The sequence below is a fragment of the Cherax quadricarinatus genome, chromosome 80 (genome assembly GCF_038502225.1).
Source record: "Cherax quadricarinatus isolate ZL_2023a chromosome 80, ASM3850222v1, whole genome shotgun sequence".
Classification (NCBI taxonomy): domain Eukaryota; kingdom Metazoa; phylum Arthropoda; class Malacostraca; order Decapoda; family Parastacidae; genus Cherax; species Cherax quadricarinatus.
In genome coordinates this window covers 3,196,793-3,211,564 of record NC_091371.1, presented here as the reverse complement: position 1 = coordinate 3,211,564, position 14,772 = coordinate 3,196,793, and the positions used below count along the sequence as shown (strand labels likewise).

The 14,772-nt window shown below is 40.7% G+C and overlaps 1 protein-coding gene across 1 annotated transcript in view; it reads right to left on the bottom strand.

Moving 5' to 3' along the window:
• The window catches only part of LOC128702294 (T-box transcription factor TBX20), a 790,238-nt gene that overhangs the window by 77,355 nt on the left and 698,111 nt on the right, over positions 1–14,772 (bottom strand). Inside the window, exons 8-9 of the mRNA XM_070102074.1 lie at positions 14,475–14,516; positions 11,541–11,560 (exon numbers count right to left, since the gene is read on the bottom strand). Of these exons, the coding sequence (XP_069958175.1) occupies positions 11,541–11,560; positions 14,475–14,516 (62 nt within the window). The remainder of the gene's footprint in view (positions 1–11,540; positions 11,561–14,474; positions 14,517–14,772) is intronic.

Sequence of the window (14,772 nt, the reverse complement as noted above, 5' to 3'; positions counted from 1 at the left end):
AGCTCATGGAGCGGGGAGAGAGAGGGTCTAGTAGCAACCGGTGAAGAGGCGGGGCCAGGAGCTAGGACTCGACCCCTGCAACCACAAATAGGTGAGTACAAATAGGTGAGTACACACACACACACACACAGGGGCCCATGAGCCTTGAATCGACCCTTGTAACCACAATTGAGTACGTACGCACACACACACACACACACACACACACACACACACACACACACACACAAAGCCCAGGAGCTGTGACTCGACTCCTACAGCCACATATAAGTAAATATATACACTGCTGTAGCAGTTCTGTCTCAGGCCCCTTAAGCTGAAGATGTACTGTAGGAAGCACAGTACAGTTCATCTAGGTACACAGGCACACAAACATTACACAACCCCAATAGATGCACAAGAAAACACGTCCAATACTTGAGTTGATGAAGGTTACAAGACGGGGGGGGGGGTGAAGGAGGGGAGCCTGGGGTGGTTTATATCACTCATATTCACTACCTAGAACACTCGGTGGACCATAAATATAATCAACTAATGTCCTGGTATTCCCACTAAAACCTCGCCCGCGTGTCCTCCGGGTTTTGACGCTCAAACTGAAAGAAATACTTAAATGGTTAACTGTCGGTGGAAGAGATCCCAGGGGCTCGCAAATCGTCTTGGACCCCTGTCATTCAATCATCCTTATCTTATCTGGGACATGATTGGTGGAGGGATCCGGCCTCTTCCATGTCTCGGTAGCATATCAGCCAATCAAGTCGCCGCTTTCATATCTCAACCGCTGCGTGAAAACCAATAAGGTGAGCGCTTTCATCAAGTATTCAGCGGGCGTTGGATGCGAGCTCACCGGGGATTGGTTGATATGATAAGCGGCTAGGGGGTGGGGGCGGGGGGTTCCCGCTGCCGCGTACGATAACTTCCCTTTACGACTTAACAAATCCCAACTTATTACGTATTTATATTTGCTTCGGATAGTTGAACATTTAGCGTCGGCTTCTGTTTCCTCACAATGGATCGCGCTTGCGATCTTTGCCATCTCTTACGCGTGTTTTTACCGATAATAAAAGCGAGAGAGAGAGAAAGAGAGCGAGCGGTCACTGGCTCAAGCAGCGTCTCCCCCAGATAATTATATTCAAATCATGGTTTACATGATAGGTTTTCCATGGCAGTGGTGCCACTGGCACTCGGGGAAGCAGAGAGCAAGCAGAGGCGTAGCTGTCGCGCCTCCCGCCTCATAGTTGGCAGTCCGGACAGAAATATTGACGGCATTGGCTTCAGGGGAATTGGGAAGCGGAGGCAAAAACAGTATAACCCACGCCTTTCCCTAAGGCCGTTTCTCCTATCTCTCCACCGTAGGTTCATGCTCTTTATCAGCCACAGGCCAGGGGTAGCGGCTATCTTATTTTATAACTTCTAATATTGTGCTGGAGGTGTGGAATACCATCGACCCCCCTTAGGCCTATAGACTTTTAATGTTTTTTTTTTCACAGGCCTAAAATAAACTTATTTTGGAGATATTTTTAAGATTCGTATCACAGATGTCTTAAATTGTTACTTGCTACGTGTTGTGGTAACAATCCATATAGACATATTCATAGCTTTGTGTATGTATACATTTATACATACAGTCATATCCCAGTCACTCAGACACACACAGTAACACTCCAGTTACTCATAGTAACACTACAGTCACTCACAGTAACACTGCAGTCACTCACAGTAACACTCCAGTTACTCATAGTAACACTACAGTCACTCACAGTAACACTGCAGTCACTCACAGTAACACTACAGTTACTCATAGTAACACTACAGTCACTCACAGTAACACTGCAGTCACTCACAGTAACACTACAGTTACTCATAGTAACACTACAGTCACTCACAGTAACACTGCAGTCACTTACAGTAACACTACAGTTACTCATAGTAACACTACAGTCACTCACAGTAACACTGCAGTCACTCACAGTAACACTACAGTTACTCATAGTAACACTACAGTCACTCACAGTAACACTGCAGTCACTCACAGTAACACTACAGTTACTCATAGTAACACTACAGTCACTCACAGTAACACTGCAGTCACTTACAGTAACACTACAGTTACTCATAGTAACACTACAGTCACTCACAGTAACACTGCAGTCACTCACAGTAACACTACAGTTACTCATAGTAACACTACAGTCACCCACTCACAGTAACACTACAGTCACTCACAGTAACACTACAGTCACCCAGACATTCACAGTAACACTACAGTCACTCACAGTAACACTACAGTCGCTCACAGTAACACTACAGTCACTCACAGTAACACTACAGTCGCTCACAGTAACACTACAGTCACTCACAGTAACACTACAGTCACCCACTCACAGTAACACTACAGTCACTCACAGCAACACTACAGTCGCTCACAGTAACACTACAGTCACTCACAGTAACACTACAGTCACCTAGACACTCACAGAAACACTACAATCACCCAGACACTCACAGAAACACTACAATCACCCAGACACTCACAGAAACACTACAATCACCCAGACACTCACAGAAACACTACAATCACCCAGACACTCACAGAAACACTACAATTACCCAGACACTCACAGAAACACTACAATCACCCAGACACTCACAGAAACACTACAATCACCCAGACACTCACAGAAACACTACAATTACCCAGACACTCACAGTAACACTACAATCACCCAGACACTCACAGAAACACTACAATCACCCAGACACTCACAGAAACACTACAATTACCCAGACACTCACAGAAACACTACAATCACCCAGACACTCACAGAAACACTACAATCACCCAGACACTCACAGTAACACTACAATCACCCAGACGCTCACAGAAACACTACAATCACCCAGACGCTCACAGAAACACTACAATCACCCAGACACTCACAGAAACACTACAATCACCCAGACGCTCACAGAAACACTACAATCACCCAGACACTCACAGAAACACTACAATCACCCAGACACTCACAGTAACACTACAATCACCCAGACACTCACAGAAACACTACAATCACCCAGACACTCACAGAAACACTACAATCACCCAGACACTCACAGAAACACTACAATCACCCAGACACTCACAGTAACACTCCAGTTATTCTGGCACTTACACTTATTCTCCAGTCACTTAAGAATCAAGTCATCCTCTTGTTCCTCGGATCAAAGATGATTGCCTCACGTTCCCCAGGTGCTGTGTGATCCCAACTACTTCTGAGCTTCCTGTGACCACAATTATTTTTTTAATTGCAGGAAATGTTCAGAAGATGGTGCTGAGATTGACTGAAAAAACGTACGATGTGTAATAACAGGATGTGCTGTGATGAAGCGCAACCTTAGTAATTCAAGGATTTTTTTGTCATTACTGATTTGTACAGTCTGGTAGATACGTATAACACTACGACTCAAGAAATCGTAATGACACGATTGCAAATAAACCATACCCCCGGCCGGGATTGAACCCGCGGTTATAGAGTCTCAAAACTCCAGCCCGTCGCGTTAGCCACTAGACCAGCTAGCCACAATAAGATTCATCCAACTAGGTATATTTCTGCACCATAGGAAGGTTAGCACAGGCACCTCTGTGACCACAAATGCAAGTTTTTACAGATGAATCTCCAGCTAGCGTGGCCGTGACGAACTCTAGCTCAAGTCCCTTCACTGCCGTCAACATGACTTAAGAAATCGTAATGACACGATTGCAAATTGTGGCTAGCTGGTCTAGTGGCTAACGCGACGGGCTGGAGTTTTGAGACTCTATGACCGCGGGTTCAATCCCGGCCGGGGGTATGGTTTACGTATAACACTAGTCTGATTTGTGTACGTTTTCATGTAACGAATTATTTTGGTAACTGGTATTCTTTTATTATTATTATTATTATTATTATTAATGTATATTAGGTAACGCTAAATTTTTCATCTAATGCTTGCGAGTGTTTGATAAGTAATCAGATTTTGTGTACCTCATGTCCATCCTGTGGATGATAGTGGATAGTTCAGTGCCCACCCCATATCCATCCTGTGGATAGTAGTTTCTAGAGTACTGAGCGCTGCATATGAATACACATTAGATTTTTAGATTTTGCCACCGAAGTGGCTAGTTTATTGTGCACCCCATATCCATCCTGTGGACGGTAGCGCGAGAGCATGTGGATACACAAAAGGCCTAGGAACTAGGCCCCAAAGGGTAGGAACTATGGACCATAACTCGCAGTGAAATTGGACTGACTGATGTAGCAGCCAGGCTTATTAGTTACAAGTACGTCTGGCAGTCTGGCAGACACACGGATGATCGAACTACAAGTATGTGGCCAGTCTTATGGTCACTTTCTTAAATACTATGTACTTCACTGTCCTCTTATTGAGCCATATGGAGACAGACAGCATAATAATCCATGTGATCTGTTAAGTTATATTTTTAGGAACAGAACCAGGGTTGGAACAATTCACAATTTTCCCATAATGTGAAGAGAACAATTCACAATTTTCCCATAATGTGCAGAGAAAACTTGAGACGCTTCGCTCTGCCCTGCATAAAGACAGGCGAAACATCGTGTAGAATCCCCTCTCAAGTCACATGTTACTTATGACTAATAATTCCCTTACCAAATCCAAACAAAAACAAGTACAAACAATAAAAACAACAGAATGTGAATTACACCCGATAGAAAGAAAATCAAAACAGCCCAAAAAAAACTTCTATGACAATCGCTAGCCAGCAAAATTTCGAAACTCGAAAAATGCAGATGATATACAAGAATTACCTTCGGAGACTTGCCAATACATTAGCAAGCGTTGTCCTGGTCAGCACAAAACTAGTGTCCAGGAAATATACACCGTGAGGTGTATATTTCTCAGTGAATATATACACCGTGTTTATTTTAATCTCTTTTAGGGGGAGTAATGTAGTACTGACTGGTGGTAGAAAGGCTACATGTAGCCTTAATGACCCTCGTGTGGTCGATAGCCTTTAAACTCCATTAACCAACCAACCAGCCATAATGAACCTTGTTTGGCTGATAGGATTTACCTTCAATTAACCAACCAACCAGCCTTAGGCTGATAGGATTTAAATCCCATTAACCAACTAGCCTATATTACGTTCTTCACTATAGGATTTACGCTCTGTAATATTGGCCGCTTTACGATGAGACCTTATTTTTAAGAGCCCTTATGAAGGGCTCTTGATTCAAGAAACTGGAGCTACTACTACGCGCTTCCCCGTCACTGTATCAGTGACGAACCATTGACGGATTTTAACATTAAGACTTGACAAAAGCCGAAATAGCAAGCTGTAAAAAAATTACTAGTTGAAGCTTTTGTTATAATTAAACGGTTTCGAGCTTATATCTGAAATAATAATAATAATAATAATAATAATAATAATAATAATAATAATAATAATAATAATATAATATCAATAAAAATATCAATAATGCCGATAATAATAATAATAATAATAGCAATAAAAATATCAATAATAATACCGATAATAATAATAGTAATATCAAAATAATAGCAATAATAATAATCATAATCATAATAATTATTATTAGAAGAAGAAGAGAAGAAAAAAAAGAAGGTGGAGAATGTGAACCTTGAGGGACCTCAGGAACACGACGTAGACGGCCACAATATTTGTGAACTAACGGTTAACGATATTTTTTCATTCCAGAAGTATGTTCAGGTGCCAGTACTGACCGAATTTGTTCCCGTAAGGAATATTGTGAAGTAGATTAGTCCATTTCAGACCCCCAAACATACACGTACAAACGTACTTACATAAATACACTTACATAATTGGTCGCATTGGGAGGTGATCGTTAAACGGGGGTCCACAATATTTGTGAACTAATCCTTTACTTCAAGTTTTGAAAAACCTTCCAAACGGTATTGATTTCCTTCACACATGTTGACATATATTCTGCCTCCAGTGATACATTACCACATATTTTAACCTACAGAATTGTATCCACTCACTGTTGAATTAAATTTGAGTTTCTGAAAGGTAGCATAACACTTTTTTACACAGTGTGAATACATATATATGAATGTATGTATGTATGTATGTATGTATGTATGTATGTGTGAGTGTGCGTGTGCATATATATATATATATATATATATATATATATATATATATATATATATATATATATATATATATATATATATATATATGTCGTGCCGAATAGGCAGAACTTGCGATCTTGGCTTAAATAGCAACGCTCATCTTGCCGAATAAGACAAGTGAAAATTTGTGTATGCAATAATTTCGCCAAAATCATTCTGAACCTAACGAAAAAAAATATATTTCACTGTGTTTGTTTAGTATTAAATTATTGTAAACAAATCTAAAATATATTTAGTTGGGTTAGGCTAAAATAAATTGTTCTTGTTAAAATAAGGTTAGGTAAGTTTTCTAAGATTCTTTTGGTGCAAAATTGAAATTTTTTGCATTAACATTAATGAAAAAATATATCTTTAAACGAATAAGAGAAAATTTCAGAAAGGGCTTAATTTTAAATGAGTTCTTGCTAATTGACCAGTTTTACATAATTGGCACGACATATATATATATATATGTATATATATATATATATATATATATATATATATATATATATATATATATATATATATATATATATATATATTTTAGCGACTTAATTAGCGACTAAGACCAATGAACATTCTGTCAGACACAACGTGGAACTCATCCCTGCGTAATGGTTGCCAAGTGATTTACGGGAACACACCGCGTATCCAGTCAGTGCCCCACGTCAAGGTGATATACTTTGCATACGCAAACTTTCAAAGACTGTTACGCACTGCTATCAATAGAAGACTCCCCTGTTCATAGCCTGTCAGATGTTTGCTTTCATCCAAGCTTTTCAAGCCGCAGAGAAGGACGTAATTAAGCGAGTATAATTAGTATTTGCATACGCAAACATTGGACAACTGGGGCAGCAGCGTGTTCTGAGGTCCCAGCTGTTGCTGTTATGAGGTGGTGGTCCCAGTAGCATGTGGGGTCCCAGCTGTTGCTGTTATGAGGTGGTGGTCCCAGAAGCATGTGGGGTCCCAGCTGTTGCTGTTATGATGTGGTCCCAGTAGCATGTGTGGTCCCAGCTGTTGCTGTTATGAGGTGGTGGTCCCAGTAGCATGTGGGGTCCCAGCTGTTGCTGTTATGAGGTGGTCCCAGTAGCATGTCGGGTCCCAGCTGTTGCTGTAATGAAGTGGTGCTCCCAGAAGCATGTGGGGTCCCAGCTGTTGCTGTTATGAGGTGGTGGTCCCAGTTGCATGTGGGGTCCCAGCTGTTGCTGTTATGAGGTGATCCCAGTAGCATGTGGGGACCCAGCTGTTGCTGTTATGAGGTGGTGGTCCCAGTAGAATGTTGTGGGACCCCAGTTGTTGCTGTTATGAGGTGGTGGTCCCAACAGCATGTGAGGTCCCAGCTGTTGCTGTTATGAGGTGGTGGCCCTAGTAGCATGTGGGGCCCCAGCTGTTGCTCCTATGAGGTGGTGGTCCCAACAGCATGTGGGGCCCAGCTGTTGCTATTATGAGGTGGTGGTCCCAGTAGCATGTGGGGTCCCAGCTGTTGCTGTTATGAGGTGGTGGTCCCAGTAGCATGTGGGGTCCCAGCTGTTGCTGTTATGAGGTGGTGGTCCCAGTAGCATGTGTGGTCCCAGCTGTTGCTGTTATGAGGTGGTGGTCCCAGTAGCATGTGGGGTCCCAGCTGTTGCTGTTATGAGGTGGTCCCAGTAGCATGTCGGGTCCCAGCTGTTGCTGTAATGAGGTGGTGCTCCCAGTAGCATGTGGGGACCCAGCTGTTGCTGTTATGAGGTGGTGGTCCCAGTAGAATGTGGGGTCCCAGCTGTTGCTGTTATGAGGTGATCCCAGTAGCATGTGGGGACCCAGCTGTTGCTGTTATGAGGTGGTGGTCCCAGTAGAATGTTGTGGGACCCCAGTTGTTGCTGTTATGAGGTGGTGGTCCCAACAGCATGTGAGGTCCCAGCTGTTGCTGTTATGAGGTGGTGGCCCTAGTAGCATGTGGGGCCCCAGCTGTTGCTCCTATGAGGTGGTGGTCCCAACAGCATGTGGGGCCCAGCTGTTGCTATTATGAGGTGGTGGTCCCAACAGCATGTGGGGTCCCAGCTGTTGCTCCTATGAGGTGGTGGCCCCAGTAGCATGTGGGGCCCCAGCTGTTGCTGTTGTGAACAGTATGAGTGACGTGGTCCTAGTAGCTGTCGTGAGGTGATCTCTCGATCACGTCATGTCATGTAGCTGTCATGAGGAGGTGCCTAAATCACGTCATGTCATGCAGCTATCACAAGTTGTCTCTGAATCATGTCATGCCATGTAGCTGACATGAGGAGGTTTCACCCCAGCGTCGTCTGCACAAACAATCCCTTTAAGTGGGGTGTCTTGATGCCACTGATGGGCTCTTGATCCAGGGATTTAGAACATGTCTTCAAGTCCTATTTTCTCTAATTAATTAGGTTCTGTATTACCCATACGGATTTCATTCTTCCCATGAATATATATATATATATATATATATATATATATATATATATATATTTGTACCCACGGAACAAGTGGTATTGATTAATAACACTGCACAAGCCAAGGAGTCGAACCCATGCTATTTTGGCCCGCCTCATGGTGAGGGAAAACTTATGACGCTTTAGACCACTAGACCACACAATCCTTAACAATGGTGCATCCAACCAAGCTAGATGTTGTACCCACCATCGAAGGAATTAGCTCAGAGGTGTCCACACCACCGTATGTCCTTCGATGGTGGGTACAACATCTAACTTGGCTGGATGCACCATTGTTAAGGATTGCGTGGTCTAGTGGTCTAAAGCGTCATGCGTTTTCTCTCACCATGAGGCGGGCCAAAATAGCATGGGTTTAACTCCTTGGCTAGTTCAGTGTTTATATATATATATATATATATATATATATATATATATATATGTGTGTGTGTGTGTGTGTGTGTGTGTGTGTGTGTGTGTGTGTGTGTTCATTGTTAAGAAAGTTAATGTTTATTGTACATAATATAACCGTATACATTCAGCAGCAACAGCTAAATATCCACCGCAAGTGAAACACCGAGGTCGCAATAATTGGATTTACACTCTAAATCCCGTTCTAATTCAGCTTGGCTTGGTGGCCACTCTGCGCCAGTATGGCTCTATCACTCACACTGAACCACAGGAATCACTGGCAAGCACACCCGGGGTGATGACTTGTCTATGTGTCACCCTGTCAGGAACATCACTGAGTTGAATGGCCTCTTACGAGCCACTAGTGGTCCTGTAGATATGCTGTCAGTAACTATCTGAATATTGTCTAAGTGTCTATTGTGACTCTCTGGTATATATATATATATATATATATATATATATATATATATATATATATATATATATATATTATTTAATATTATCACACGAGCCGATTCCCACCAAGGTAGAGTAGCCCGAAAAAGAAAAACTTTCACCATCATTCACTCCATCACTGTCTTGCCAGAAGGGTGCTTTACACTACAGTTTTTAAACTGCAACATTAACACCCCTCCTTATATATATATATATATATATATATATATATATATATATATATATATATATATATATATATATATATATATATATATATATATATATATATATATAAGCTGATGCATGCAGGGGGATGGGATGAAAAGCTGTAAGCCATCTCCCTGAAAGCTGGCTGCCTTGGATCAAAACGTCTAGCGCAAGCTGGACGCCAAGGTATTGGTCCAGTGTGGTGAGATTGGTATAGCACTGCGTACCTTGTTCTGTCAGCATAGTTGCTGATCCCTGTGTTGTATAGTATATCAGTATCATCCATGTGCTTTAGATAGGAGATCCCTAGGCCTGTGACTGTTGTGTGACGTCACGGGATGCGCATGTGTACAGTCGTACCTCTGCCTCCCTCTCACTCGGCGTTTGACACAGGCTAGGACAGGCAGAGGCTGGGCTCCATTTCCCATCATCACAGTCTGACAATATATCGTTACCATCCAACAAGTGTGTCTACCTTCAACCCTCGATATCTCCATTTAAGAACCCCTACGATAGTTCCAAGGCTCGTAGGTTCGAGTCTCCTTCAGCCAGAGATCAGTGTTTGTGTATATTTCGCCTGCTCTTGCGAATTCCTTGCATATATATATATATATATATATATATGCATATATATATACATATATATATATATATATATATATATATATATATATATATATATATATATATATATATATATATGTGTGTGTGTGTGTGTGTGTGTGTGTGTGTGTGTCGTGCCGAATATGTAAAACTGGTCAATTAGCAAGAACTCATTTAAAATTAAGTCCTTTCTGAAATTTTCTTTTATACGTTTAAAGATATATTTTTTTCATTAATGTTAATGTAAAAAATTTTAATTTTGCTCCAAAAGAATCTTAGAAAACTTACCTAACCTTATTATAACAAGAACAATTTATTTTAGCCTAACCCAACTAAATATATTTTAGATTTGTTTACAATAATTTAATACTAAACAAACACAGTGAAATATATTTTTTTCGTTAGGTTCAGAATGATTTTGGCAAAATTATTGCATACACAAATTTTCGCTTGTCCTATATGGCAAGATGAGCGTTGACATTTAAGCCAAGATTGCAAGTTCTGCCTATTCGGCACGACATATATATATATATATATATATATATATATATATATATATATATATATATATATATATATATATATATATATACCAGCTCCAGACCTGGTGGTCAGGAACACACTAGACTTGGCCGATGACACTACCCAACACCTGGTCATCGAGACCAGTTTGGTCAGCAGTTAAAGTTTTATGACCCATCATGACCCAATGGAAATAAGTCAGTGTCTGACTTTTTTGGGTTATCCCAGGTTCTCTACACATATGCTTCTATGTATAATAATCTATGTAACTGTATTTGTGTATACCTGAATAAACTTACAATACTTGGGACTCACTGCAACTCTCGAGGCAGCAACCAGATATTAAAACTCACCTTGAATGATCTTGATTCGCTGAGACAAATTCCTACACTTCCGATTCGTCCGCGAGGAACCAGCAATGTGACACACTTGTCAGTCATTGTCTGACATATCAACTTTTAGATTCTCACGTTACTAGGGAAAAATATCCAATGACTGTACTATTAAGCATAAGTTCCCTTGTAGTTTCATAACGTGAGGAAGATGTTTGATTTAATTTCTCGAAAAGGAGACTCTAGAGATTCGAATTTGAGAAAGAATCTTAATCTCTCTCTCTCTCTCTCTCTCTCTCTCTCCTCTCTCTCTCTCTTTCCGGTTCGCGAGTGTTTACTTTTCCCCTGGAGAGGTAAACATGGGTGTCAGATTGGGGTGTGAGGATCGTCACTCTCTCAATGGTACCCATTCACCTTTGCTTCCCATTACCACCCATTCACCCTGTATGTCTTGCCTATTGATACAGTAGAGCTTCCTTGTGTGTGTGTGTGTGTGTGTGTGTGTGTGTGTGTGTGTGTGTGTGTGTGTGTGTACAGTCTGTACCTGTGCTGAGAGTCATACCTGTCTCTGAAGCTGTGGAACATATTACTCATCCCTATTTCAACGTCCAATTAGAAAACTTACATTCGTATCTGAAAAAGTGTGTTATCGTTTTCATGTTATTATTTTCACAAAAAATATGTCTTTTTTTTCAGTACGTGAGATGTTCGTTATTCTCGTTCACTTTTGATGTAATAACGAGAAGCTTACAAGTCGTTAGCTGGAAACCGAGGTAGCAGTGAGAACGTTTTTATTGGGCGACGTATTGCTCAAAAAAAAAAAAAAACAGATTTATGAAGCCTTTGTTTTTAAAGCGAAACGTAGTCCAATAAGATAAAGCTTACTTCTCCATGCGAGTTTCGTACTATATATATATATATATATATATATATATATATATATAAATTATATAAAATATGTGCAAGGGATAAGCACATACTATATAGTGACACATCTTTCTTCCCCTAAGTAGACGAAGGCTCGAACCTTCACGATTTCTTGCACCAAGACTGGAGGTGGAAATATACAGCCAATATCTTCATTGTGTCTTGTCATCATATAGTTTTACTTAAGTTTAGACCATAGTTGATGAATAAAACATGTGAGAAACACTTGTGTCTTGTAACACAGTGATAAGTAGATGATACTGACCATATATAAGACATTCTTATGGCATTTTATCCCTTTGCCATTTGGTTATCGAATTACTGGAGGGATTTGAGTGTGTATTATAGAATGACCCATTCTAAGACCTTTACTCCTATTATAGAATGACCCATTCTAAGACCTTTACTCCTCTTATATTATAGAATGACCCATTCTAAGACCTTTACTCCTCTTATATTATAGAATGACCCATTCTAAGACCTTTACTCCTATTATAGAATGACCCATTCTAAGACCTTTACTCCTATTATAGAATGACCCATTCTAAGACCTTTACTCCTCTTATATTATAGAATGACCCATTCTAAGACCTTTACTCCTCTTATATTATAGAATGACCCATTCTAAGACCTTTACTCCTATTATAGAATGACCCATTCTAAGACCTTTACTCCTATTATAGAATGACCCATTCTAAGACCTTTACTCCTCTTATATTATAGAATGACCCATTCTAAGACCTTTACTCCTATTATAGAATGACCCATTCTAAGACCTTTACTCCTCTTATATTATAGAATGACCCATTCTAAGACCTTTACTCCTCTTATATTATATAATGACCCATTCTAAGACCTTTACTCCTCTTATATTATAGAATGACCCATTCTAAGACCTTTACTCCTATTATAGAATGACCCATTCTAAGACCTTTACTCCTCTTATATTATAGAATGACCCATTCTAAGACCTTTACTCCTCTTATATTATAGAATGACCCATTCTAAGACCTTTACTCCTCTTATATTATAGAATGACCCATTCTTTTGTCATATATTTGATAGTTTTTTTATGAGGTTTTGTAAGCAAGTCCGAGTAATCATTTGTGTTCTGAAAATGATTCTGAACAATTGGTAAACACTTCCAGGTTTAAAACTACACTGCTTCATATCTCGACTATTCACTCCACTTGGGAGTTACGGCGATCTGATTTGTTACTTGAGGATGGTAGAGAGTTGCTCCATTGACTTGCAGCAATCTGAAGAATCCTGTGCAACGATTAGGCTCTCTAAAGGGCTGAAATTATGCTTAAAAACGTACCCTGTTCAGGGTAGAGGAGGAATAAAAGGCCATGGAGATTTTATTAAATTGACAAGTCTCCGGTGGAGGAAACGTCTTCACCATAAAGGGTCATGTTGTGCCGTATTTGCAATTCTTGCCGAAACGTATCTCCTGCGCAGCAGACTTCTTCAGTCTCACATTGACTCGCTTTATCAACTTGTCTTAGGCATCAATGAAGCTTTTCCACGAGGGTTTAAAAGAGAGATGAAACATGTAACTGGGTCAGCAAGCTAACTTGTGCCTAATGGAAATTTTTCTCTGATTTTTGACATTTCGCCCAATTTTGAGCTTGGGCGAAACGTTCAATACCAAGCGAAACGTCGTCTAAAATAAAATCTTGCTTTGTTTTACGTTCATTTACGCCCGAGATGTGCGATCCTATCATTCCAGCCGTTTCTCTCATTTTTCATTTTGGTCCATTTTTTTTCTTTCCTGCTCGCCCGCGCCGGAGCCCGGCCGTAGGCCAGGCTCGTCTGGTCAACCAGGCTGTTGCTGATGGAGGTCCGCTGCCCCACATATCCATTACAGCCTGGTTGATCCGGCACTTGGTGAATATACTTATCTAGTTTCCTCTGCCTAACAAACTTACTAGAATATTTTACTCGTATAGAGAAACTGGGATGCACTCGCCATGTGTGGTTGCAGGGGTCGAGTCATGGTTCCTGTATATCTCTTGGTGTATGCTGAGAGAGTACACTTAAATACTTTAGAGATTAAAGTAAGCTTGATTAGTGATATAAAGTGACACATATACTTGCGTTATCGACAGGCTTTGAACTCAATAATCCAGGCCTACATCCTTCAGTACCATGTATCGAATATATTATGGTTTGCACCTACCTATATATACACTCTATGTGTCCCTCTACTGTTTGTAACGGCTTGACAAAGCTCCTGGAGAGCGAAACGTTGCCACAATAAAATGCCACATTAGTTGCACTTGTCTCCATATTGTCTGTAATTCTACCAGCATTATTACACCAATCAGATTGTTAGCCATACTAAATATGCAAATTTCAGACTTGGATTAACGACTGTCTCACTAACAGCACCGATCATCAGAACTTCAGGACAGCAGGTGACTCAAAGTGGAACAGTTTCTACGTTCCAGTGATTTGTGTTCCATGACAGACGACGCTCGTTTAACTGGACTAAAATGTCACAACATTCCAAATCACATCTGCATTTGAATTTGCCAAAAAAAGTACAATTTTGCTCGGCGGTATTCGCGAGTATTGGTCATTAGAGAACTGAGTAGGACAATTTAATATCGCGTGACAGGATGACATACGGTATGTGACCGTCGGTGCTATAGGAAACAACGAGTGGTACTGAGTAGTGGAGTCTGAGCGGCTAGACGTGACCATCTGGGCTATAGGAAACAACGAGTGGT